Source organism: Onychostoma macrolepis, chromosome 02 (assembly GCF_012432095.1).
Source record: "Onychostoma macrolepis isolate SWU-2019 chromosome 02, ASM1243209v1, whole genome shotgun sequence".
NCBI lineage: Eukaryota > Metazoa > Chordata > Actinopteri > Cypriniformes > Cyprinidae > Onychostoma > Onychostoma macrolepis.
The window spans coordinates 20920161-20944277 of NC_081156.1; the positions used below are offsets into that span (position 1 = coordinate 20920161).

Here is a 24117-nt window from a genome sequence, read left to right on the forward strand (position 1 = left end):
TATTCAGTTATACGCGTAATTGTTATATATTAATAGATATAGGCTATTAGTGATCATCTAACATTATGCAGCATGTAGTTTTTTAGCAATATGAAAACAGTAGAACAGGCAAGAAAAAAACAAAACAATAATTAATTCAACAGTAAAATGAAAATGTATAAAAATACATATTGTAATTAATTATTGTATACATTTATGACAACTGACCTGACTTAGCACACTACATATTTCAGTTTAAATCTACTTTAATTATAGCCTATATTAGAGCTTTTACACAAAATAAATAAAGTCAGTGATATTAAAGTGTTAATTTGATATTTTAATGTTATAGTATTTCATGTCACAGTATACAATTTCAACACAAATAAAAATAAAATAAAATAAAACTGCCCAAAGCAAAAGTCTGGTTAATGCATTTGATTAAGATGAGAAAGGACACCAGGAATTAGGAAGAGTATATTTAAACAGTTACTCACTGTACATTCATATTTGTTGTATTTACGTACAAATTTATTACATTGTGAGGCATTGGAGTCTCATAACACTGGAAGGGTGATGACTTTTTTTCTTGACATCTGAATTATTTGAATTTGCAAGAATAAATGGAGATTACAAATCCCTTGTAATAATTTTCCGTAGCTGCAATACAGCCATTGTACAACCATGCCAATATAACAAAAATGAACAATTTTGTAAAAGCATTCCTTTCCTGACATGCACATATTTTTAAGTAATATTGGGAAGTCAAAGCCATTGGAGAATACAGTACTGAAAGCATCCCTAAAACAGATACTATTGCTTTGGATGGCATGGCAACATAGATGTTTTCACAGAATGAATAATACTGTTGTAAATATGCAAGTATCAGTCAAATACAGGACGTTATATTTGCAATGTAGTATCCACTCTTGCCAGCATTGCACCCAGTACATCTTTGGCCTTGACATGGTTCAAGTTCTCCCATATAGAATACATACAAAGAAGTGTATGAATCATTTTACATGACATAAAATATACGCATACTGTGGTAATATGTAAATGCCAAATAGAATAAAAGCCCTTCATACCCAATGGATGGATTTATTAAAGTAAAACATTGTTTCTTCAGATTCAGTCAACGGTCAGTTCATTGTATGCCATCGCTGTGCATTAATTAGTGTAAGGGACATATATGTCAAACACCTCTGAGCAGTCAGCTGATCTAGGATCAGGTCATATTCACATTAAGAAGGCAAATAAAAAAATCCCATGTCAACATTGTTAGACTCGTGAACAGGACACCTGTGTCATTAGCTGCTCAAAATGCTCTTATGATTAATTGTTTGAGTTGGTTTCAGTTGCTTTGGTTAAAAATGTCTGCTTAATGAATAAAAGCAAATGTCATACTGAAATTTATAGATTTACTCATTAGTTCAGCCTTTTTCTTGGTAAAAGACATCTGAATGAAGTGCTCTTCTGCTTTATTGCTTAAAATTGAGAAGTTATCAGATGGAACATCTTGTACACTCGGGGTCAGAAAGATTTTTTGAAAGAAGTCTCTTAAGTTGCATTACATTTTATTAAAAAAAAAACCCAATAAAACAGTAATATTGTAAGAAAAAAAGTTGTGCTGCTTAATATTTTTGTGGAAACCATGATACATTTTCTTAAAATTTCTTGGATTAATAGAAAGTTTAAAAGAACGGCATTTATTTAAAACAGATTTTTTTCATAATGTAAAAGTTTAACTGTCATTTTTTATTCAACTTAATGTGCCCTTGCTGGATAAAAGTATTAATTTCTTTCAAAAAATCCCCCAAAATCTTAATGTCCCAAAATATTTGAATGGTAATGTACTACTTAAGTATACCACTATTGCCACTGTTTACAAACATCTGCAAAGTTACCATCTGCATGAAAAATCAATTGAGATCAACAGTTAAAAAAAAAAAAGATTTTAAACTCTGTCAAATTCAAAGATTAAGATTCAAAATTCAAGATTAAGAGCAAGAAATGAAGTTTAAGGTCTGAAAGAAAAGCATTGAAATATATTAGTATAATATGTGCCAAGAGCACTTTTGTCATAGTACCATACATTCGTTTGCTCAACGTCAGCTTGTTAAAGCATACAGAATAAGATCATTTAGAAATGTAGAATCAAACATTTCAAATAAATGCATTTCCTTGCTTGAACTTTTGAACATGTATACTAAGACCATGTATTAATTGTTTAAAATAATAAATAACACATTTATTTGGAACAAAACTGTCTGTCTGAGATATTGTCCTTTGCAAGATGAGAATGGATTATGCCATATAGGCACAATGACTTGGAGGGATGTCATTAAAAATCCTTTAAACTCATTAAAAAAAAAAAAAAAGTCAACCAAAATGCTGGCACTGAAGCAGAATCTCTGCAAGTGATAGAAATGTTCATCATGGTGAGATAATAGCAGTAATTCGACCTTCAAGATCAAAATGAACAGTCTGAGCTCTTTGGAGTTTGTGCAGGTACCATGCGGTATGGTGCGAGCTTGTCTCCCCAGGCCCATCATTAATTCTGAAGCCATCTTGTCATGACCTTCATTATGTAATGTTGCGCTTTTGGTCTCATTTCCCTCTTCCGGATCTCTTTTTCCTCAAGCTCTGGCCCAGTCTTCAATCTCTGTTTGTCTATTATGTGACCAGTTGGGCTTAGTACATCACAGCCATGGAAGTAGGGGAGGTGGACGTCCCTGACCGGTGCTTACATAATGCATCCTCAAGAAAACAGGCCAACTTCTCGCAGTCTTCCTGCATGGCACAAAAACAAGATAAATCACAATCACACATGAAGCAAAGCTATTCAGTTCATCTGAAGGTTAAGACAAAAATGACCAAACAAGAATTGGTAACATCAAATGGAGTTTTTCGTTCCTTGCCACAGTTTCCTTGGCTTGCACTAGAGGACAAAATATGTATTGTGTGTAATTATGGAGTTTCTATTAATTCCTCAGTTAAACTGTGATATGTTACGACACCTAATTGCTAGAAATTGAACAAAACCTTACAGGTTTCATGTGGTTTTCATCACATGTCCAACTTACAACTACTATAATTAATCAACTTTACTCACATACATTCAGTATACTCATGTAAAATAATACAAAGCAAATAACAACTACTGCAAGATATAAACTATATTACTGCCTTGTGATATATTAAAGTTGGATAATGCGTCCAACTTTTCCTAAATACATACAGTACACTCACATAAAGTGATATATACTATATAAACAATTTCAACTGTTTGAGTGTTTATATTAAATCGCCTAGATTTTATTTGCTAAATGTGACTAAGAAAGCCTGATGGTTAGATGATCTTGTGCTTACCTCACTGATGAAAGCATGGTGAACCAACTCACTAGCCAAATCTTTGGGTCTGTCAGCTGAAAATAAATATTTCAATGTATATTTCAGCTATATACACACACTCCTCATATACTGTCATTTTTATTCTCATAAAATAAGTGCAACAAAAACACATTTGAATGTTTTAAAATTGACTTACTTGGCAAAACATCACAGCTAAGCTGCCGGTGAAGCCTGTCATCCATCTTTAAAAAGAGAGAGAGCTACAGAGGAAGAAAGGTTAGATGATGCACAACGTACACAGCCTTTTAGCTGAAGAAGCTAAGTAAAACTAAATGGCAAAAAATTCAACTCACATGACTCCTTGTGCCTTCCTCATTTGCTTCCAAATTACAGTGGATCTGGACAACCTATATCAAAACACAACGACTTGGTTATTTAGTGCCCCTTCCTGTTGCACAAATATAACACACTAGGTTTTTAAGAGGACAGAGTCTCATGAAGTATTAGAACCTAGGAAGAAAGTAAGTGAAATACTGTTTGTACATGGATGAGATGCATTGATCATCACCATTTCTGGGAAATATTTAAACAGACATCAGTTTTTTTCAGATTGACCTTTGCTCATCATCAGTATCAGATTTGGGCACACTTTCAATCAGTCTGCCAACATTTGTTAGACAACTAATATTGTAATCTTCAAAAACAATGACGCAGAGTTTAAAATTAATTGTGAATCTGAGCAGTGGATTGTTTATTTACACAAACTGAGAACTGTGTGAACATGAATCAGGCTTCCCAAAGCTTCTTTTGAGGCATAGCATCACTACTTGATATTAGTAACTCTCAACATTGTTTCTAACATAAATCTTATTCTAACCTTTCTGGTTTCAGTCTCCTGTGGTTCTGGGGTTGGGGTCTTCACAGTCTCCATCTGTTCCTGTGACAAAGAAAGAGCGCGGGGGATAGGATGCGGCCGCTGGGAAGCAAAGTTCATGAGGGGATATATGCCGTTCCTGTTCGTGCAGAAGAAGAAAGGTTTCAAATGCTCAAGCATGGACACGAAAACAGTCTAAATCTAAGATCAGCTGATGTTCTCTGTGACTCACTTCACATCCTCAAGGAATTTGTCCAGCTCCAGAGGAGAAACGTGAGAGTACCTTGAAAAAAATGAGAAGGACGTCAGAGGAAAGTGGGAAACAATCAGAAAAGAGAATCAGAAACTTCCCATTTCGTTTGAGAAACTCACTTTAGATGGACTCCAGGTCGGTCACGATGATTAATCTCCGCCATGATGCCGTTAGGGTCAAAAGATTTTGTTTTCTCTTCCACACAATTCTCAGGAAGGAGATCTGGAAAAAATGAAAATAAGTTTAAGACCTAAACTAAAGAAAAATGGAAATGCAAAGGAGCAATAATTTCCTTTTGCTTAAATGGGCCATACATAACATTTCTGTCATGTCTAAGATCAAAATTAAAGCATTTTTACTCTGAGGAGTTAGGAAGGGATGAGCAGTGTTTTCCATGTCCCACTTACACTGGTTATTGATAAAGCAGTGCGCAGCAAGCAGTTTTAAGGAGTGGACCTCAAATAACACTCTGTGGAACAACAGGTCATGAGCTGTAGGTCTCGTTTTGGCTTCTGTGCGTACACACGACTGGATAAATTCCTATCATGGTAAGAGACAAATGCATTAGTTTAAACCATAAAAATTCATAAGAGTTACTAATTATAAACAGTCGCTTAAAGTCTTTTACCCTCATGAGAGGGTCCTCAAGTAATTGTCCAGCATGATCAATGGCCTCTTTGGAAACTGCAGTGTCTCCATTGGCCTGGATTTCCAGTACTGCCATCTAAAGATGAGAGGGGAAAACAAAATCAAAAGTCAAACTCAAATGTTATTCTTTTGGAATTATTATAATTTGCTATTTTTTGATAGTTTAGTTAAACTGTTAAAGTAATTTTCAGACCTCCAAGGCACAGATGCCAAATGAAAATATATCAATGGCGTAGTCATCTTCAGAATCTTGAGAAAAATAAAGAAATGTCATGAACGTGAACATATTTCTATTTTCCAATTTTTTAATGTATTTCAAATTTCAACATTTCTTTGCTGAAAAAAAATCATACACCTTTCTTTTTATGCCCAGGTTTAAATTAAAAATATTCCAGATATTTTTCCGGATTGAGAAAGATGATAATATGGTAAAGGCATCAGATATTTACTGCCATACTCCGGAGCAAAGAAATGCTGGTTCCGCACTTCATCTCGATGTTGATGCACATTCCCATGAATCGCCTCAGCAAATACTAAGGGAAAAGGCAAGACACACAACATATAAACTCTATTTATAACATTATATGGATGGAAGAATTATATCCTATAAACATACAAGATCTCTAGCACATGGGCTAGAGTCCAAAATAAATACTCTGAAGGGGGAAGTGGGCCTTTTTAATTTATGTCTTAGATTGTGAAAGCCGACAAGAAATGTTACAGTACATTACATAACTGCCAAGATTTTGGGCCAATATATGCAAAGCATTGTTTAAGGAAGGAAGGAAAAGAAACAGTCTAAGTATGGTCTGTGTTTTCTTTTTGACGAGATAACCAAATTCCTGTGCACATGGCATAGAGAGCTCAGAATGGACTTACCATTAACAAACAGCCTGTGCCAAACTGCAAAAGAAAGAAGAAACTTTTCTAAAAACAGATATTTTACATCAAATTGTTATGAGTTAAACCTAAAATACAAGGATTAAAAGACTGTCAAACCTGAGCCGATCTTTATAAGGCCATTGTGCTGGATAAAGATGGTGTCACAGGTCAGGTTACCATGAATAATGGGTGGATCACATGAATGCAAGTAACTAAAGACAGAAATGATCAAACATAAGTATTTGTACTCACAAAAAACATCCTTCGAAACACACTGAAAGTTACATGCAAATAAACATTTACAGACAATTAATATATAAAAATAAAATAAGTTATACAAGAAAGAAAAGTTTAAACTAGTAAAATAATAAATTATTTTTTTCCATACAATAAGAGGAAAAAGCACTAGCTGTAAAGATGAAATGTGTAACTTCTAGTATCATAAAATATACTTGCAAACATGTATCAAACGTTTTTTCCCTAAACACTCCCCTTGTCTGTCATTGGCCAAACAACCAGACAGCCCCGCCCCAAAACTCACACTATTGGTTGAGTCAGTGTTGCCATGCTGGGATGGTCAAGATGCTCAAACAAACAAAGCAATGTTTTGATAGCGGCACTGAGCCACGGTGTTTACTGACTTATAGTTGCCTCTGTATATTAAGCCGGGAAAATAATTTTTATTTTACTCACACATTTCAGATTTAATGGCAAATTTTCAGATGAGTTCAGATGATACGAAATTCTCAATGTCCTACCTGAGTGCAGAGAGTATCTGCGTGCACCAACGCTTCCATGCCTGAGACATACATATAGTGCCAGTGTGTTATGATTTTGTCATATTTCTGCCAGAAGGTGGCATTGTTCTCTAACTTTTCTGCACACAGGTTTTTCAGTTTCAATGATTGATAAAACATCTCACCTTCACGTTCATAGTTTTGTGGTTTTTCTTTGTCTTCTTCAAAAACTGCTTGAGACTTCCAGATGACATATATTCAGTGATAAAAATCACCTGTGTAGCACGAAATGAAAGAAAACGTGAGTGTCTGAATTTAGGGTAAAGTTCACAGAGGCGTTCATTTCTACCAGGTGTCTCTTGCGTCTCACCCTCGCTCTGCTCTCTCTCATGTCCAACCAGTACTTGTGAAACTTCACAATATTTGGATGCTCCACCTGCATCAGGTTCTCAAACATCTCCTTTATCCGCTCCTGCATTAACACAAAGTACAGTAGTGGTTTCACATTTCAAGCGTTGTTTCGGTCACCGTACCACCATTCCAGCATGACGACACACCAATACAGTAACATTTCACAGATGTTTGTGGTGCAGCATACTAAGTATCCCACCCATAACATCGATGTTGGAAAACAAGCATGGTCCTACCTCAAAGGACTTGAAAACCTTCTTGTCTGAAAACTGCACTTCGTTCCACACCACCTCCACCCCCTCTTCAGTGTCCATGGCCAAGTACGCACTCTCAATGCCTGGGACATTTCCCTGACTGACCTAAACCAGAAAAAAAAAAAAAAAAAAAAGGACATCGAGAAAGAGGAAAGGGTGAAAAGTGAGTTTAGCACTCCAGACTCTGCCAAGTTCATACAAAGTACCATTTAGCCAGTGATATCTGCAATATTTACTTCTTGTTGCACAACTTTTTAACAGTGTTTGCAAATGTGATATTTTAGTATCAACTTCTTAGTATTGTCAGTACAGGAAATGAGTATTTCTGTGAATAAGAAGAAGGACACACCCCCTTCTCCGCCCCCTTGCTCCACAACTCTCCCATGGTGCACGTTGTGGTTTGGGCTGTGCAGAGCAAGCATGACAACACAGACTTTAAATGGCCTGTAAATTCTTGCCTGTTTTTCGTCTTTGTAATGCTGTAAATGAAGCTCAAAATACAAAAAAGGGCACACTGCTGTTTGCTCTCCAAACATTTCAAGTCCCCACCTTTTTTGGACAGAACCAGTCCTTTTATTATCACAACTGTTTAAAAGAAAACAAACCCAAGCCCAATGTTTTCATATTTTTATTTTCTATATTTATAGGCTGAATTTGCTCCCCTCCCACTGATCGGTGAACTCAAGCTATGTGTTTTGTAGACAGACACAACATGATCTAGTCACGCTGAGATGCAGCTGCCTTCTAAAAGGCCTTGGATTTAACTTTATCTCACATTCAAAAACATATGACTATAAACTGATAATACTGTTTGGTATGCTTCAAACAAAGAGTTTTTTAATTGGTCAGGGGCAGGGCATTCAGACACAATAAAATAAGAGTAGAACAAGGTGTTAATGTCTGTCAGGTTTACTAGGCTAAACAGTATCAAGTCAAGTAGCAGTTCAAGCACAAATAATGTGCATGATTGATTATAACATCCCAAAGTCTAATTCTATGAAGGTTTATCTCATGAATGAACAGTTAAATTTGGTATTTTAAGCACTCTGACTGTCAATCGCCATTGTGTACCAGGCTCAGAGGTTGAATAGTGGCCATTAAAAGGACTGACTGATATAAATCAGCCTCAGGACAAGAGTAAAATAAGTTTATGACACTTTTACTAATAATGGCTGAGCACAGAAAATCTTGGTTATGCAAGTCAGACAACACAAGGACACTAAAAGCATGTCCAATTACATTTGGAGTTAATTAATTCCCTAGATGCCACACAAACAGACAAGGAATGTCTTTGAAAACAAATAAAAAAACTTTCCATTTCCTCTGAAAGCCAGAGAGCCTCCTTCTACCCAGCTGGCGTCTCCAAATTATGTGCAATCACAGGCGGCTGAGCCTGGCTAAAATTGTACCTCAATGCACTCTAGTGACGCACATATAGGATGTTAAGATTTATTCAATTATTGTCTAGCACATTTAAAAATCAATGTTCAAACTATATGCACAGAGGTTGTTGACATAATCATGTAACTAAAACTGTAATGTTCTCTAATACTATTTCATTCAGGAGTTTTTTTTCCTCTTTAAATTCAATTTAATTTAGAACCAGTTACAGTTCGGTTACGGTTCAGCTCTGCACCACAATACTAGTGAATCTACAGCACAAAACATACAGTGATAAGTGTATTCTGATTCTCGAGTGAATGACTCTTATGAGCCAGTTCGTTTTACAGTGAATCAAAAACATACAGCGCAGCCAGTGTTGTCCACTTAAGAATCCTAAAACATCTTGTGGATTAAAAAAAAGCATATTGTTATGTGTCAAATGAAGTAAGCCGCTGTCAAAATAATGTAGCTGTGGTGTTTAGTTCTTGGTTTTGCATTTCTCTTGTGTGGGCGTTTATCAAGAATGTTTTGAGAACGAGTTGTTAACTCTAAATACTAAATAACAGGGAACACTGTGCCCATAAAACCAGCTGATATCATCTCGCGCTCAGTGCTTCGAAATCCTTTCTGACATAAACCCACACCACAGCTTTCCCAATGAAAACAAACATTACGATCTTCATTTCCTGCCCTTTCATCCTCTATCCTGCGTCTGTCACAGATACGCTTCCAGCAGCATTGCCTCTTCCTGCATAATGTATGAAATCTAATAAGTTCTTCTACTGTGGAACTACTTTCATCACTGGAAACCTAACCGTGCATGCTCAATTTTCCCTTATACATCCTATCAAACATCTCTGAGGGTTAACGGAGAGAAAATGTGAATGGATTGGCATGCATACCTGGATGAATCTGCGCTTTATATGCAGGTGCAGCTTTCCAGCTATACAATTATCATCATGAATGGTGCTTGATTTCAGCATGCTAACCCCAGATGCCTACTGGGCCCCTCAGACAAAACTAAAAGTCTTGTCTCAGTACAAATGCTAAGCCTCTCTCTATGGGGTGGCTATCTTTGCGATGGAGAATGGTGACCTGAAGCCACAGTTTTAACTGACATACAGGAGACGCTTGTGTGTGCGCTTTGCTGTAATATTGGAACAAAATAGGTTGTGAAACACACTTAGCTGGATAGAGACCCAATTCCAGATGTGAAAACAAGCAACCTTTGTTAGCTAAACTGCCAGTGTCACTCAAGACCACCAGTACAGCCTGAAGGCACCCTACTTAGGGGTCTGGAGGTGGAGATGAACACATGACATGACTTGAAAGAGATACAAATATGCTGCTTTGCATTCTTGTGGTAAAGTTCATGAAAAGAACTAAGGAGGTGCCTAAGATGAGCAGAAATGCTGGTATTTGCATCTGTTGTTCACCACCCAGCTATGGAAATGGAAAACAAGGCACTTCAATCTGCAGTGTTTCATGCTATCAATTTATGAGGTGACAGAAATGTTTAGAAATGGGCTAATTTTTAAGGTCATTCCAGACATAAATAAATACGTTTATGAATATATATTAAATTATTTATCTACTATATTTACAAAAGAGTGCTATTTTTTCTAAAAAAAATTAAATAAAAAAAAAAAACAATTGTATCATGGTTTACACAAAGAAAAACATAAGCAACAATTGTTTTCAACATAGATGATAATAAGAAATGTTTCTGAGCACGAAATCAGCATATTAGAATGATTTCTGAATGATCATGTGACACTGAAGACCGAGTAATAGCTTAACATGCAACTTTTCCATTATACGAATAAATTACTTTAAAAAAAAAATGCATATATTTTGTTATGTTACATATGTATGGCGGTTTTGAGCTATGTTGATTATTACATCTTTTAATAAACAGCAATTGAATAATTTAGCAATTTAAGTTTGAGTCATGTTGAAAACTGATATTTTTGTAATATACCAAATTAGAATTAGATTCCCGGTATAAATTATATTAGCTAAGAGAGAATTACTTTCATATGCAAGCAAAACAGACATTATAATTGAAATGCACTCAACTAAATAGAATCAAATTCAAACCCACTCTAAAGCAGTGGTTTTCAAACCCTGGGTTGTGACCCTCAAGTGGGCCTCAAGACTTAAAAATGGGTCACAAGGATGATTTAAGGAAAATGTAAAGACTCGGTTTCAGTAAGTCAGAATCTACTCACTGATCAAAACTCTGAAGTTTTGTTCAGTCCTGAGTTCTGCAGGCTTGTGAATCCTCTCATTATAACGAACAAAGTGTAGATGTGATGTAAATAAGAGATGTGCAGTGTAGAGAGATTCATTGATTATAGCAGAATTTCCAGATATCTCAATAAAAATAGTTTTTCATGCTGCTAAGAGGACCAACTTGGCGTACACGCTGAAAAGTATGTATGCTTGACTTGATGCGTGTAAATGGTTATAGGGTCGTGTCAAAGAAAAAGATAGGTTCGCTCTTAAAAAGTTTGAAAACCACTGCTCTAGAGTTCAAGAATTAATCAGAATCTAACTGAATCGGGAAATCTGTATCAATACCCAGCCCAATTTTACACTTGTCCAACCAATTAACTCAATTATTCACTGCTTCTCAATGTACAGTGTGAAATCTTTTTGAAAGTCTTACCAGGATTAATTGCTAACCCAGTGTTAAATATAAACAATTAACACAGGGTAACATTAATCCTGGTTTAAAAAAATGACTATGGTTAAACAATTCCCATCTAATTAGTGGAAATTAGAAATTGATTGGATGGACTAAATCACAAACACAGGACAAGCATAAAAACTACTGATCTTCGGGAAATGTACCTAAACACGTTATCAGTTTGACACACTTGGCAGTCACTCAATGTGATAATCCTAGGAGTAAAATGTCACACTCATCAAGCTTTCAATGCATCCTCTACAAGCTTAAGCTGTATTGTGTAACTTTTCCCAAAGAAAGAGTGCTGACAGAGGCATCGTATTTTCAGCTCTTGCCTCAGGGCATCCCTCTCCCAAAGCGCTCAACCTTTTATCTTGCATTCACGTATGAAATAAAGAGTTGGCAAAATCAGCATTAAGTGATGAATAGCTCTGCTTTTGGGCAAACCGAGCAAAGTAGGTGTGTTTGTGGAAGTAGGAGGATGAAATGTAAGCCAGGAATTTAAGAAGTCTAAGGCAGGTCTACAGTTGCACTCTTTTGTAAATATGTGCTCGGTTGCCGTTTGTGATCTGCAGAATTGTTCTTCTATTATTGTTCTGTACACCAGAAGCCCAAATTCAGGCCAGTGGTGCCTAATGCACCACTTTATTATATAAACCGGAACATTTTAAGGTCAAGTGCGCCACTGGGTTTGAATATGACTGGCACTTTTGAAGTGAGGAACTGCCACAGCAGGCTTGTAGGATAGAAGTCTTCTGTATTTAAAGATTTGAGAGCTCTGGCTTTGAATGAGGGGTTAATGTGAAGAACGATCAATGCTGATGGACTTGGAAGGATCATAAACAAAGAACAGTGCAATATGTAGCAGACAACATCATATTACTTTGCGAAAAGGGAAGTAGAGAGAAGGACGATGAGAGGAATATAAACAAAGAGCATTATAGAATAAAAGCATGATGTGATGTCCACGCAAAACAGTGTTAGTCACCACACTTACGACTCATGAATGCCCTACATTGTGAAAATGGAGATGTGGGAAGCCATGGTGTGAACGGACTGAAAGCTTTGTCTCCTCTTCTAGCGGTTCTTTTTCTTCCTCTAATAGCTTCTTTCGCAAAGTTCTGAGAACCGGTATTTTCCAGTGCTGTGCCAAGAGAGAAACACCTGCAGCAACCAAACCAAACCCATCGAGCTTTGATAAGATAAACAAGTAGTTTATATCTAACTTTTTGGATGGTTGAAGGATCAACCTGAATACAACAAATCACCATTATTAGACACAATCTTGTCTTAAAACAAAGTGAACTCATACATAATGACAGTTATAGTGATAAGTGAATGGAGAACCGAGCAAAGTTCTAGATTACAAGAGTGACACATGAATATGGGTAGCTGCAATAAAGGAGTGTCTTTACTCGTGACATTCTGAAAAAAGAAAGAGGAAAAATGCCTAGATAAAGCACGCACACACACACACACACGCACAAGCGCACGCACGCACAATGGCACAGTGTAAACTATATGAATTAAAAATACCATCTGCTCAAAAATACCATCAGTTCTTTAGAAACACTGAACACTGAAATATCAAGGTCAAGTAAATTTAAAAAATATTCACTGACAAATAAAACATTATAAATGGCTCTTAAAGTTCTACTTTACACATGCACAACATCTAGCTGATATTTTTTTTTTTAAGCGGAACAAAACTTGTACATTCAGATTTCTATTTATTTTCAGGGCTTGGGAAACACAATTTGATATTTCCAGGCTTTCCAGGACCATGGGAAGTGTCCAAAAAAAAAAAAAGTAAACTTATAAATCATACATTATGGATGATTTGAGCCATTATTTAAACCCCAGCAGTGGAAGTAAAACTGAACGCTTGATGAAATTCCAGCTAAATCTTGTATCTGTGAAATCTGACAGTTCTGGTCTAGTTACTGCTAGTCAGTCACATGAGATTCATTTGGGATTCTCAGAGCATGAGTGAGATGAAATACTCGAGCTGTCATCAAAAGTTAATTCTACAGTATCACACATGAAACTAATAAGTTCATACAACCAATCATTGTCATCTAACGTCTCTGAATAGATGCATTGTCTCGACTGACTGAAGAAGCACGGGAGATTACTCTTGCACAATTAATCAGACCAACTCCTGAGGGAAAGAGTGAATCGAATACGGTAATTGGAATTGAAAGCAATAATAAAAAAACAAAAAAAAAAACGCAGTTCTAAATTTGAAACAGACAGATGGAATTACATTTTTGACTTTTAAAAGAACAAACAAAAAGTTCAGTTTTACACTGAATTCGCAAAAGAGGACATTTCAAAACTGATACAGAAACCCTATGTGGCTCAGAAATACAATAGGTATTAAAACAATTTCTATATCAGAGGCCTTGAACAGGGAATCTGCGACATCCTTCCAAAACTGTGTTACTGACTTTCTTATGCAGAACACAAAAGAAGATATTTTGACAAAAAAACATTTTTTTGGCCATACAATAAAAGCCAATGGGGTCAAATCAATGCTACTTGGACCTGAACATCTTCAAAGGATCTTCTTTTGTGTCACACAGAAGAAAGAATGTCATACAGGTTTAGAACAAAAGTTCAGGATTAGAGAACTATCCTTCTAAGTTAACATCAACTAGAAATACTTCAGCGAAAAGTTTTATTGTCCATAATAGATTAAAATACAATTAAAAATGTAATATACGAGTATAAAAAAATAAACCTCTAAAACAAGAGACAAGTGGGCAAAAGAACAACCAAATCCTTTGTTTTATATTGCAGTGTGAAGGTTTGAACATTCCTTGAACTAATCTAAATCCTCTCCTACCAACCACTAACACTCTGGCTGTCACAGGAAACAAACTCTGCCAGTCTTCTGGGACTTGGAGATCTTTGAAAGAGGCTGGCACAATCTTCTAGAGCCCAATGCCAAACACAAATCAGAGAGGGGCTTTGAAAGCCATCTTGATAATATAGTCTGTCAAAGAAAGATGAGCAGTGGTCAGAGTAAGACGACCAACATTATTGCTTTCCTAGAATCCGGACAAATGAACATGCAATGAGTGTGAGAGAGAGAATACCATATGGATGGCTTAATGCAGTGAGACAGATGGCGCTTGCTGGTTTTGCTTTACACTGGCCATTAGCCAAGGCACACACTCTCTCTCTCTCCCTCTCTCTCTCTCGCCCTCACACACACACACACACACCCCAATGAATCTGCTGTTCCTCTCCACTGGGTTAATTAGTGTAAATGCATTATCACCACCTTTCAGTGGGTGAGAGGGCCCATTACCTGTGAGTGTCTGATAATACCAGTACAATCACGCCAGGAGTGGGCGGCATGATCAAAACCTTATTATGATTTATGAGTAATTAATTGCCACAGTAAATGATGATATACACTAGTTTAAAAGTTTGGGGTTGGTAAGATTTTTTAATGCTTTTGAAAAAAGTCTCTTATGTTCACCAAGGCTGCAATTACTTCAAAATCGAAAATACAGTTAAAAACGGTAATATTCCGAAATCCTACTTTTTTCTATTTTAATATATTTTAAAATGTAATTTTTTCCTGCGATGTCAAAGCTGAATTTTCAGCAGCAATTACTCCAGTCTTCAATGTCACATAATCTTTTAGAAATCATTATAATATGCGGATTTGGTGCTTAAGAAACATTATTATTATCAATGTTAAAAGAGTTGTACTGCTTAATATTTTTGTGAAAACCATGATAGATTTTTAAAAGAATCTAATTCATGTGAAATAGAAATCTTTTAAAATCAAAGTCTTACTTTCACATTTGATCTATTTAATGTGTTTATGTGTTAATGTGTAGATTTCTTTGTTTGATATTCAAACCTGAAATGTTTATTGGAACTTCAGAAAATATTACATTACTCATATGAATGATAACTGTGGGATATTTTCAAAATCAGTTTAACATTATAACACGAGTTCAAAAACAGTAATTCATTACAAATATGAGTGTTTGCGTCAAATTGTAAAATAGTTTATATTTGCACACAGTTACCTCTATTAATGAACTACTGTGATGTTATTTGGCAACAGTAGCCACTTAAACCACCAATGCATGGTTGCTCACATCATAATCAGCGAAGCCACTGGCAGCAGCCATTTACACTATGGCTAAACAGTTTACTTCGTGCCAGTAAATACAAACACATAACATCTTAGTGTAAAAACAGTAAATGATACTAAATACTACATATAGATTCTGATACTACATATAAATGATACTATTTAGATATCAGACATGATATGCTATTTGTACTTATGATGAATTGTCTGAGCAATAGTGGACATGGGATGAAAATAGCCTTTACCAACAACACTTTGTATAAATAGCCTTTTTGAATCCAAAAAGATAAATGGCATAAACGGGTATCTACTACTTCTTCCATCAATACATATACCGTCACCCTGCCATAGACAAAGTGCAAAGAAGAAAATCTGAAAACATCACATTTGTATTTGATCTTTAAATCAAGAGTTATGTTAATCATAATAACAAAGTGTTATCCAAAATTTTAAAGTTTGCATGAAATAAAGTGGTCAGCACCCAAAGTTTTTCTTCACCTAGATCATTTCCAAATCCAATCCTGAGATACACAGGAACATTTTGTTCACTTGCTTAAAATATGGCGAATCTCTTAAAGACAGAAAAGTGAGTGACCTGCTGAGTTATTTTAAGAGAAAACTTTTCCTCTAGCCTCACTATGAGGGCCTCTAGTAGAAAGGTTCGCTTCTTTTTGAGGAATGACAAAAGACTTGTGAAATAATTGTGAAAAATGCAAACTACCCATTTAAGGGCTTATTCCCCTTTAAGCCCTCAAGCAGGTAGCATTTTTCACAGACGCTTGTGGAATCTTTTGTCAGTGTGAGGACTTAACTGAAAAATGGCTGAATGCAAAACTACCTTTAACAGTGTTCATAAGATACGGCATGTTATTAGAAACTGATAAAGGTTTTGAATGCTTCCATCATGGCTTATATGACTGTATATATGACTAATATTAGCCATGGACCAAATTTGTCATAAAAAAAATAAAATAAAAACCCAAAGTTAATTGTGTTTTGTGTTAGTGTGTGTGCATATTTTTAACAAGCTAAAATATATAATAATGATAATTATATATTAAAGTGCCCCTATTATGGATTTTTGAAAATTACCTTTCATACAGTGTGTAACACAGCTCTAAGTGAATGAAAACATCCTACAAAGTTTTAAATCTGAAAGTGCACCGTGTATAAAGTTATTGTCTCTCAAAAGAAAGATTCGACACTGAATCATTGAAACGAGTCATTTTAAAATGAATCTTAAGTCGTTTCATGTTGAAGTCAACATGAAACATTAGCATATTGCCGGCCCACTCGTTGCCACTAGGTGCCGCTTTCGGAGCGTTAAAAACATAGACATATAAAATATTTATTAAGTCTATGGTTAAAAATAGCTGTTTCCCTGGTAACGGCTGTACACAAAGCAGCACTGCTCTCTGCTTTAAATGAAATCAACCAATCACCGCAGATTAGCGTCACGCAAAGAAGGGGTTTGGAAAAGTGAATCGTTGAGCGAATTGTTTGGGAGTCGTTGAGCAAATAAGGTAAAAATAAATGCATATTATATGAAAATGAAAGTGTTTTTTGACCATGCATGCATGTCAAACTGTTGTTGGGGACTCCCAAAACCAAAATATGAACCTTTCATAACCCATAATAGGGGCACTTTAATATTATACATAATTATAACATATATAAATGCTAAATAAATTATATTAGATTTTTTTCACATCAATCCACACAAAACAAGCTTATTTATTTTGCAATTCTAAATATGCATGGTTTTATGGTTAGTTGCATTTCATTATTTGCGTTTACCATTCAGACAGATCAGAACAGACTTCAGGCAATTTTTTGGTCACAATCCATCAGTTAAAACCAAACTGCCAAAACAAATTGATGGGAGAAAAATGCTACTATGCAATTTCCTATTGCATTGCCATGTCAAAGGAAGTGAAATATCCAGTAAAGCATCAATGTTTACGAGAACTGCATCATGAGATCAGTGAATTGGCAAGGTTAATCCATTGGCAACGTGCATTTAAAAGACAACATCTACTATGTCTTTTCATTCGTGCTGGTGTGTGAGGGTCAGAGACAGAAAGACAGAGGGAGGGAGACTGAGACAGAGATGTTAACCAGTGCATGCTGAGCAGAATGACTAAGTGTATGCAGATTTGAGTCAATGAGGGTGCCTGTAACTTTAAGCTGGTTGTAAATGCAGGCACAGCCATGAAAAGCACTTGCCTCTGGGAATATTTAACAGTCACAGATCTAACTGTTAGAACATTTAATAAGCATCGCTCATTAAACACAGAGACTAGGTGAACTTTAGTCCTACTGAGCCTCCTCATAGGGTAATTATTCTTTCCCTTTACTGAGGTCCTTCGGAAAGTGATGATGACTGGGCTTTTTTTAGTCTCTGGGATGTGGCTCATTTAGATCATACAAGAAACCTGCTATCTGCTGAGATTACAGCAAAGCGGTGATGCTGATGACGATCTTCCCAACTCAAGCACATTTTTTACCTTCTCTGTCAATCCATTTTCTATTGACTGTGTAATATGTACTGCAGCACACTCCCTGGGAATGGGTTTAATTATGGCATGGTTTAAACTTTAGGGAAGACAGCTGCTGAAAAACTGGCAAGCATTAGTTTCAAATCTCACATTATACTTATGGTTACTTATATATGGTCCTCGCAACAGTTGATCCTGCTTTTGGTTTGTTTGGAATTATTACTATTAACAAGGCAAAAACAGACAGAATAATTGGCCATATTGGGTCTAAAAACTAAGGCAATTGAATTACAAAAAGAAAAAAATAACTGTGCTATTATGTGCAACCAAATCACAGCCATGTTGATAGTAGAACATTTATCTCCCATCATGTATTAATTCTTCTCATGAAATTGCTCAGATAGGTTTATTAAGTCTTCTGAGAAACAGAAAAACAGTTGCATAACAAAAGTGTGTTTAAGAACTATGCCAAGCTGGCTGTGATCACAGAAATCTCTCCAGTAATGACTCTATTCTGCCGCCTAAATTACAGCTAAACTCGAAAATGTGCCAATTCATTTCTGCTGCTTCACATGTCACAACAGAAATACAGATAAAAAGAAAGTTAGAATAAAAGCTAATTGAACTCAACAATGGTTTCGATTTGCTCTCATCTGTATGTGTCATTCCTACGTGAAAAACAACACACTACTGCCAGAAAACATCATCGCTCACCCATCTGTCCGCTTAGTCATTTTCACTTCGAGTTTCTCATTCACACACATGTGCTCAGTGCTAATTAATTGTAGGGGATGAACCGAGGTAAACATCTGCTCAGAAACTCTGTTGAGGTGGTTTCCCAAAGGGAGACTGCTTTTTAAAATAAATAAAATAAATAAAAGGAATTTGATGATAAATTTGTTTATTAAAAGCAAAATATGAGATCTCTGAAATTCTAAAAGGTAGGCATGTCTTCAGAAACATCGGAGATGCATAAGGGCCTATTCACATCAAGGTTGATATCTATAACAACAATTAAGATATAGTTTAAAAAAATCATTGTACATTTAAAAGTACAGCAGAGTCTACTCCAACCTGCAACGATAACGGCACAAGAGAACAATAACGTTGCAATCACTTGCAAAGTGATTTTATTTCATTCTGAAGAATGCTATTGTGAATTGGTGTGGACAGAACTTAGACATGTGATAAATAAATGTGATAGAGATCTAAATTTTCCTTTTTTTAACTATGGGGTGTGCTACAATCTTTCTGCAAATAAAGTCTTCGTTTTGTATTGATTAAAATATATAAAAAAATTAAACATTTGGTAGTTCTCAATGTTTTTTTATGTAGTAAACAAACAAACAAACAAACAAAAAAAAAAAAACGGCTGGCAATCCTAATGTCACAAGGTTAAAACTGTCGAAACAAACAATAATGCAAGAGTTTTGTAACTACCCAAAAAAACTCCCAACATGACAGCTTCAAACACTCAGAGGGCACACTGAAACAACCTGCAGAACAGAAGCTGGGAGGCATGATCCATGTCTCTCTATTTAAATGTCAGAGTCATTGAGGAAAGAAAACATCACCACACCACCGCAAACAAAACTTTCACTCTTGTTGTACAAGCACGTCAGTCCTCCTCTTAGTCTGTGCTTTGGCACCATTTAACAACACTGACGCAATAAGAGAGCACGCCACATACTAATAACATTCTTGCACTTACAGGCTATTCACAAAGAGGAAATAATTACTTGTTGTGCTCCAGCCACTTTGTCCCACTGTTTTTATCCAATTTTGCATCTTTATTGCTTCTCACAATCAAGTGTCATGGAAAAAGAACACATAAATCGCCTCATCTTGAGACTCACCCTTGACCTCTGAGAAACTTAAGATGGCTCGTAACATAAAATGGAAAATTTTCACAAATGTGCACAGAAAGCAAGTGTATTATGCTTTTAAGCACACAGTAAATACTAACAGGGATTTCAAACTATTTGTTTGGCTTAACTTAAGTGCATTTTTTTGCTTATCTTCTTAGTTTTAATTAATTTAGTAACATAGTAAACCCACAAGTTGTCACAAATAAAAACAACCAAACTGTCCTAATAAAAATTACTTGAAATATCAAAACATTTATTGATAACAAGTACTTCCTTAGAGAAAGACATGCAATAACTAGTCCACTTTACTGGAGTCAAATAAGTATGCTTACTAAGCTTACTTAGAAGTCAATCGGTTTGCATACTTCTGAAAAGTAAAAATCAACCAATTAGATTTTACACTGTAGGTGGGAGGGGTTGTCAAAAGCATAATTTAATCAGCGTTAATTTGCATACAAAAAGAGTTTCACAGTTAACACTACGAGTAGTGTATAGTCAAAAGAGAAGGTTATAGGTTCAGTGTCATGTAAGATAGATAGATAAGACTGAACGTGTGCCAATGCTGATAAGCTTTAGTATACTGTATCTGTGACTTATCTAAATGAAAGCCGAGCTCTTAACGCTTCAACACAACCCAACGGGAGTGGGCTGACACGAACACGCCCCTTTTATCTCATAAAACAAAATAAAAAACAAGAATATCAAACACAAACCTATAAAAATAATAGCAACTTATACTCTGCATGCGCTGTATGTGCGTGCGTGTGTATTTGGATGTACGTGTACGTAGGGGGAGGGGCTGTACGTGAACTCAAATGTTTACATGAAATCTTTTACGAAAACTACGTGAAACCCTTTTGAAATGTTGTTAAATGTCCTTCAAACCCAAATACTAGTTATTAGAGCAGATGTGCATCGATTTACGTGTTGCTTTTTCACGTATTCTACAGTTTTTAACAGCTGCAAATCACTGTAAACTCTCCATGTGGACAGAAACCAACAGGACTGGTTTATCGCGAAGACCCCCACAAACACACCATACTATGTTTTTGCATTTGCAGAGCCTTTAAATACTTTAATAACAGTTAAATACACATTTAAGTCTAATCCAGTCATCGTCTTTACAAGAAAATGACAGCGATGCTTCATGTACCCATTAGCCCCCAGGCGTACGTTACCTGTTCCCGTCGCTTCTGCCAGCGGCCGCAGGGGCTTTCCTCCAAGATTTCACTCTCATCCTCACTCTCCTCCTCTTTCCCCCCGGACCCCGACATGTTCTCTGGGACGGACATAGTCATTTTACCCTTGCGTGCTGCTTTGACTGCTCCTTTAAGACCAACTGAGCACGCAGGACCTCCTGAGGCTTGCTGCAGTGTTGTAGCTGCAAATGTGTTTCATTGACGAATATCGCTGGTCACGATTTCAAGTTACAGTTCAGTCGTCAAACGCATAGAAATACTGCAACACGCGACGCGATTCGCGGAAAGCGTTTTTAAAGCGAGATAAAATATTCAGTGCTATGGTGAATTTAATCCCATCCTTAAGGATTCTTAGAAAAAGGATAAGGCTTCCGATAGCAGACAGTCTCGTACGTGAAAGACGTTAGTCTCTGGACGTTTAGTCGCAGTCCACCCTTAACATACTCCGTGTACTAAAGAGCCAGACCTACAGGCATCATTTCATCTCAGTCCAGCTTTCCCTACTGGCTGGAGCTTTCTGAATTTCCTCTTTTTAATATGCTACCGTAAAGCTTAGACAATATGCACAGTGATCCTTGTACTGTCTTGTGTCATAAAACAATTCAGTGCATGTCAGATTACTCAACCCTAGTCGTAATTTACACAATGCAAAGGGCGATTGGTCTATAAACAAACTGGCCTACACAAATTATGCTTCAAATTACAATACACGTTTGCAATGTTGCCTTAAGATGCCATTTAACACAGTATTGTATTGAGTTCCTAGTAAATAGTGACTGGGTGTAAACAGTGAATTGTGTATGTAATTTAGGCTTCCTCAAGTCAAGGCTTGCATGTATGTTGCAACTAGTATTTAAATGGAGAGACAGGGTTTAGGCATGTGTGAAAACCTTCCACATCCTCTTAATACCCTTTCTCGGATCACATACAGTGGCCCCAAAATGTATTTGGGCACTTAAGACACACTTAAAATTATTATTTACCAGTTTTTCAAATCAAAGAGCATTTACTTCTATTTTTAAGAAATATAGTACAAGTACACTTGACAAAAATACATTTCTGCTTCTATTTTAAATTATAAATTATCATTTAAAAGTTACTACACCTGACTCTGCTAAGAAACTTGAGGGAAAACTCATATGCCCTAAAAATGACCCTGAGGCTAGTTGATTAAAAGTAAAATTACATAAATTCTACGAAAAGGGAAGTTAGTTCTAGGGTCTTGCATCATGAGTACGATGACATTTGGAAGTTTTTAAGAGTGTCTTAGGTGTCCAAATACTTGTCCAGGGCTACTCGCTGTATATGTTTGTGGAGTATCTCATACTCACCGACCCTTTCTACCTTTAACTCTCTTACTTGCGAAATCCCATGAGAAGTTGCTACTAGGTGTAGTATGAATAATTATTTTTGCTAATGTGCCAGTCTTCAGCAATTGTACTTGAACATTGATTTAATATTTTGTTTTTAATTAACATATATGAAAATACTCACTTTTTACCACATTATTAATCAGATCCTGAAAGTTTTATTCACCTGGTTTCCCACTTACATCTGTTCTATGCATTGTTTTGCTTTCTAAAAAGTTTTACCACAGTCAGTTTCATTCTTTGAAATCATCTTCATTTTTGTTTCTTAGAAAAGCACTTCTACTACATTCTCCCTGAGGTAACAGCTCTTCTACCTGAAAAAAAAACAAACTTATTTTCCTGCCAGTTCATGCCTGCCAGAATGACTGTCTGTTCTCTGTTTATTTTTGTAAATAGAATTCATAGGAACATTCAGTCATCTGTTATTTTATATTTTGATATTTTATGCCACCTGCTGGTAAAGTCATGTAGTTACAAATCTAATATCAAATAAACACTGTAATATTTGAGATGCTTATCGAACATGGGTATTTGGTACTTGGTGTTGGTTATGTGCTCACATGTACAAGCTGTAGTTTTTGTCACCCTAACAGGAAGAAGTCCTTTACAATAATTAAGAGTAAACAATAAAGATTAGTTCTTGCAACTCATTAACTTTAAATGTCTATCATTAAAAAATCATCTAGCCACACTAGTCACATACAGCTCTGGAGATGTGATAGAACAAACTAGAATATGGAGAGCCTGAGAAGAGTCATTGACAACCAACTCGATTGATCTGAGCCGCAAACTTCTGCATTGCTATGACACAAAACACAGTGAGGGCACAAGGCCGAGTGACATAGTCCTGGAGTCCATCAGTGCTTACAGAAGATTTTCCAGGAGGTGTTGTTTTCTTTCCAAAGGTTAGCAAAGCGTGACAACCTGACAGTGGAAATATCTGCTCTGCTTTCTGCATGCTCCTAGCCTGAGAATGAGCATATTTATAATAATTTTATTAATTTTTATTTTATTTTAATCTATATGAAGTATTTATGATAATGAGGACCCCGCAGCTTTAGGAGTAGCTAGTAAGTGATGAACTTCATGTCATAATTTTATTAAAGGTAAATATCGACAAAACCATGTTAAACAGCAGATTTATGTTAAGAACATTCTATTGATTTAAGAATAGGCATAGTCTATCATTTTAAAATGGAAGTGTTATTTTAATAGGCTATGATGGCAGATAAAGTTGTCGGATGTCTAAGGAATCGGTGCTGGCAAATACAATCAGTTAGACAGAAAAGAAAAATAAAGTACAAACACAGATTAAGAACATATCATTTGAATTGCTATTTAATTAATAAACATGACAAAAATGTGGTCCATTAAGATAAACTTCTATAGTCTAATTAAATTGATTTACCAATGATCAGATACTTGTGTGACTGACAAAACCCTCCATTCTATAGTCCAAAGATTTTATAACTCATCTGTCCTTTGCTTTTTACTAGCAAAATATTGTCCTAAAAAGGCTGAACTATCTTTATATATGGCAGAAATAGTAGCCTAGTATATTATAATGCAGCCAGTATCTTGTTGTCACGTGTGTT

At 35.9% G+C, this 24117-nt stretch overlaps 1 protein-coding gene across 1 annotated transcript; it reads right to left on the reverse strand.

Annotated features, from left to right (window-relative positions):
• Positions 1–298: 298 nt before the first annotated feature.
• nrbp2a (nuclear receptor binding protein 2a) lies at positions 299–21665 on the reverse strand. The gene is made up of 18 exons (XM_058751628.1): positions 21132–21665; positions 7375–7497; positions 7098–7199; positions 6913–7002; positions 6749–6789; positions 6108–6202; positions 5988–6011; positions 5558–5641; positions 5302–5357; positions 5089–5184; positions 4868–5000; positions 4580–4682; positions 4440–4490; positions 4211–4346; positions 3687–3740; positions 3530–3593; positions 3352–3407; positions 299–2772 (listed from the first exon to the last, which is right to left on the reverse strand). The coding sequence occupies exons 1-18, from the start codon at positions 21249–21251 to the stop codon at positions 2674–2676; spliced, it is 1527 nt and encodes a 508-aa protein (XP_058607611.1). The 5' UTR covers positions 21252–21665; the 3' UTR covers positions 299–2673.
• Between the last annotated feature and the right edge of the window lie 2452 nt (positions 21666–24117).

Bases quoted from the DNA above. Each gene is read 5' to 3' on its own strand.
- nrbp2a (XM_058751628.1), bottom strand. From the start codon at position 21,251: ATGACTATGTCCGTCCCAGAGAACATGTCGGGGTCCGGGGGGAAAGAG. The intron at 6,203-6,748 runs GTAGGACATTGA...TTCTGTCTTTAG, and splicing joins CAGATACTCTCTGCACTCAG to TTACTTGCATTCATGTGATC. The intron at 5,001-5,088 runs GTAAAAGACTTT...TTACCATGATAG, and splicing joins TTGAGGACCCTCTCATGAGG to GAATTTATCCAGTCGTGTGT.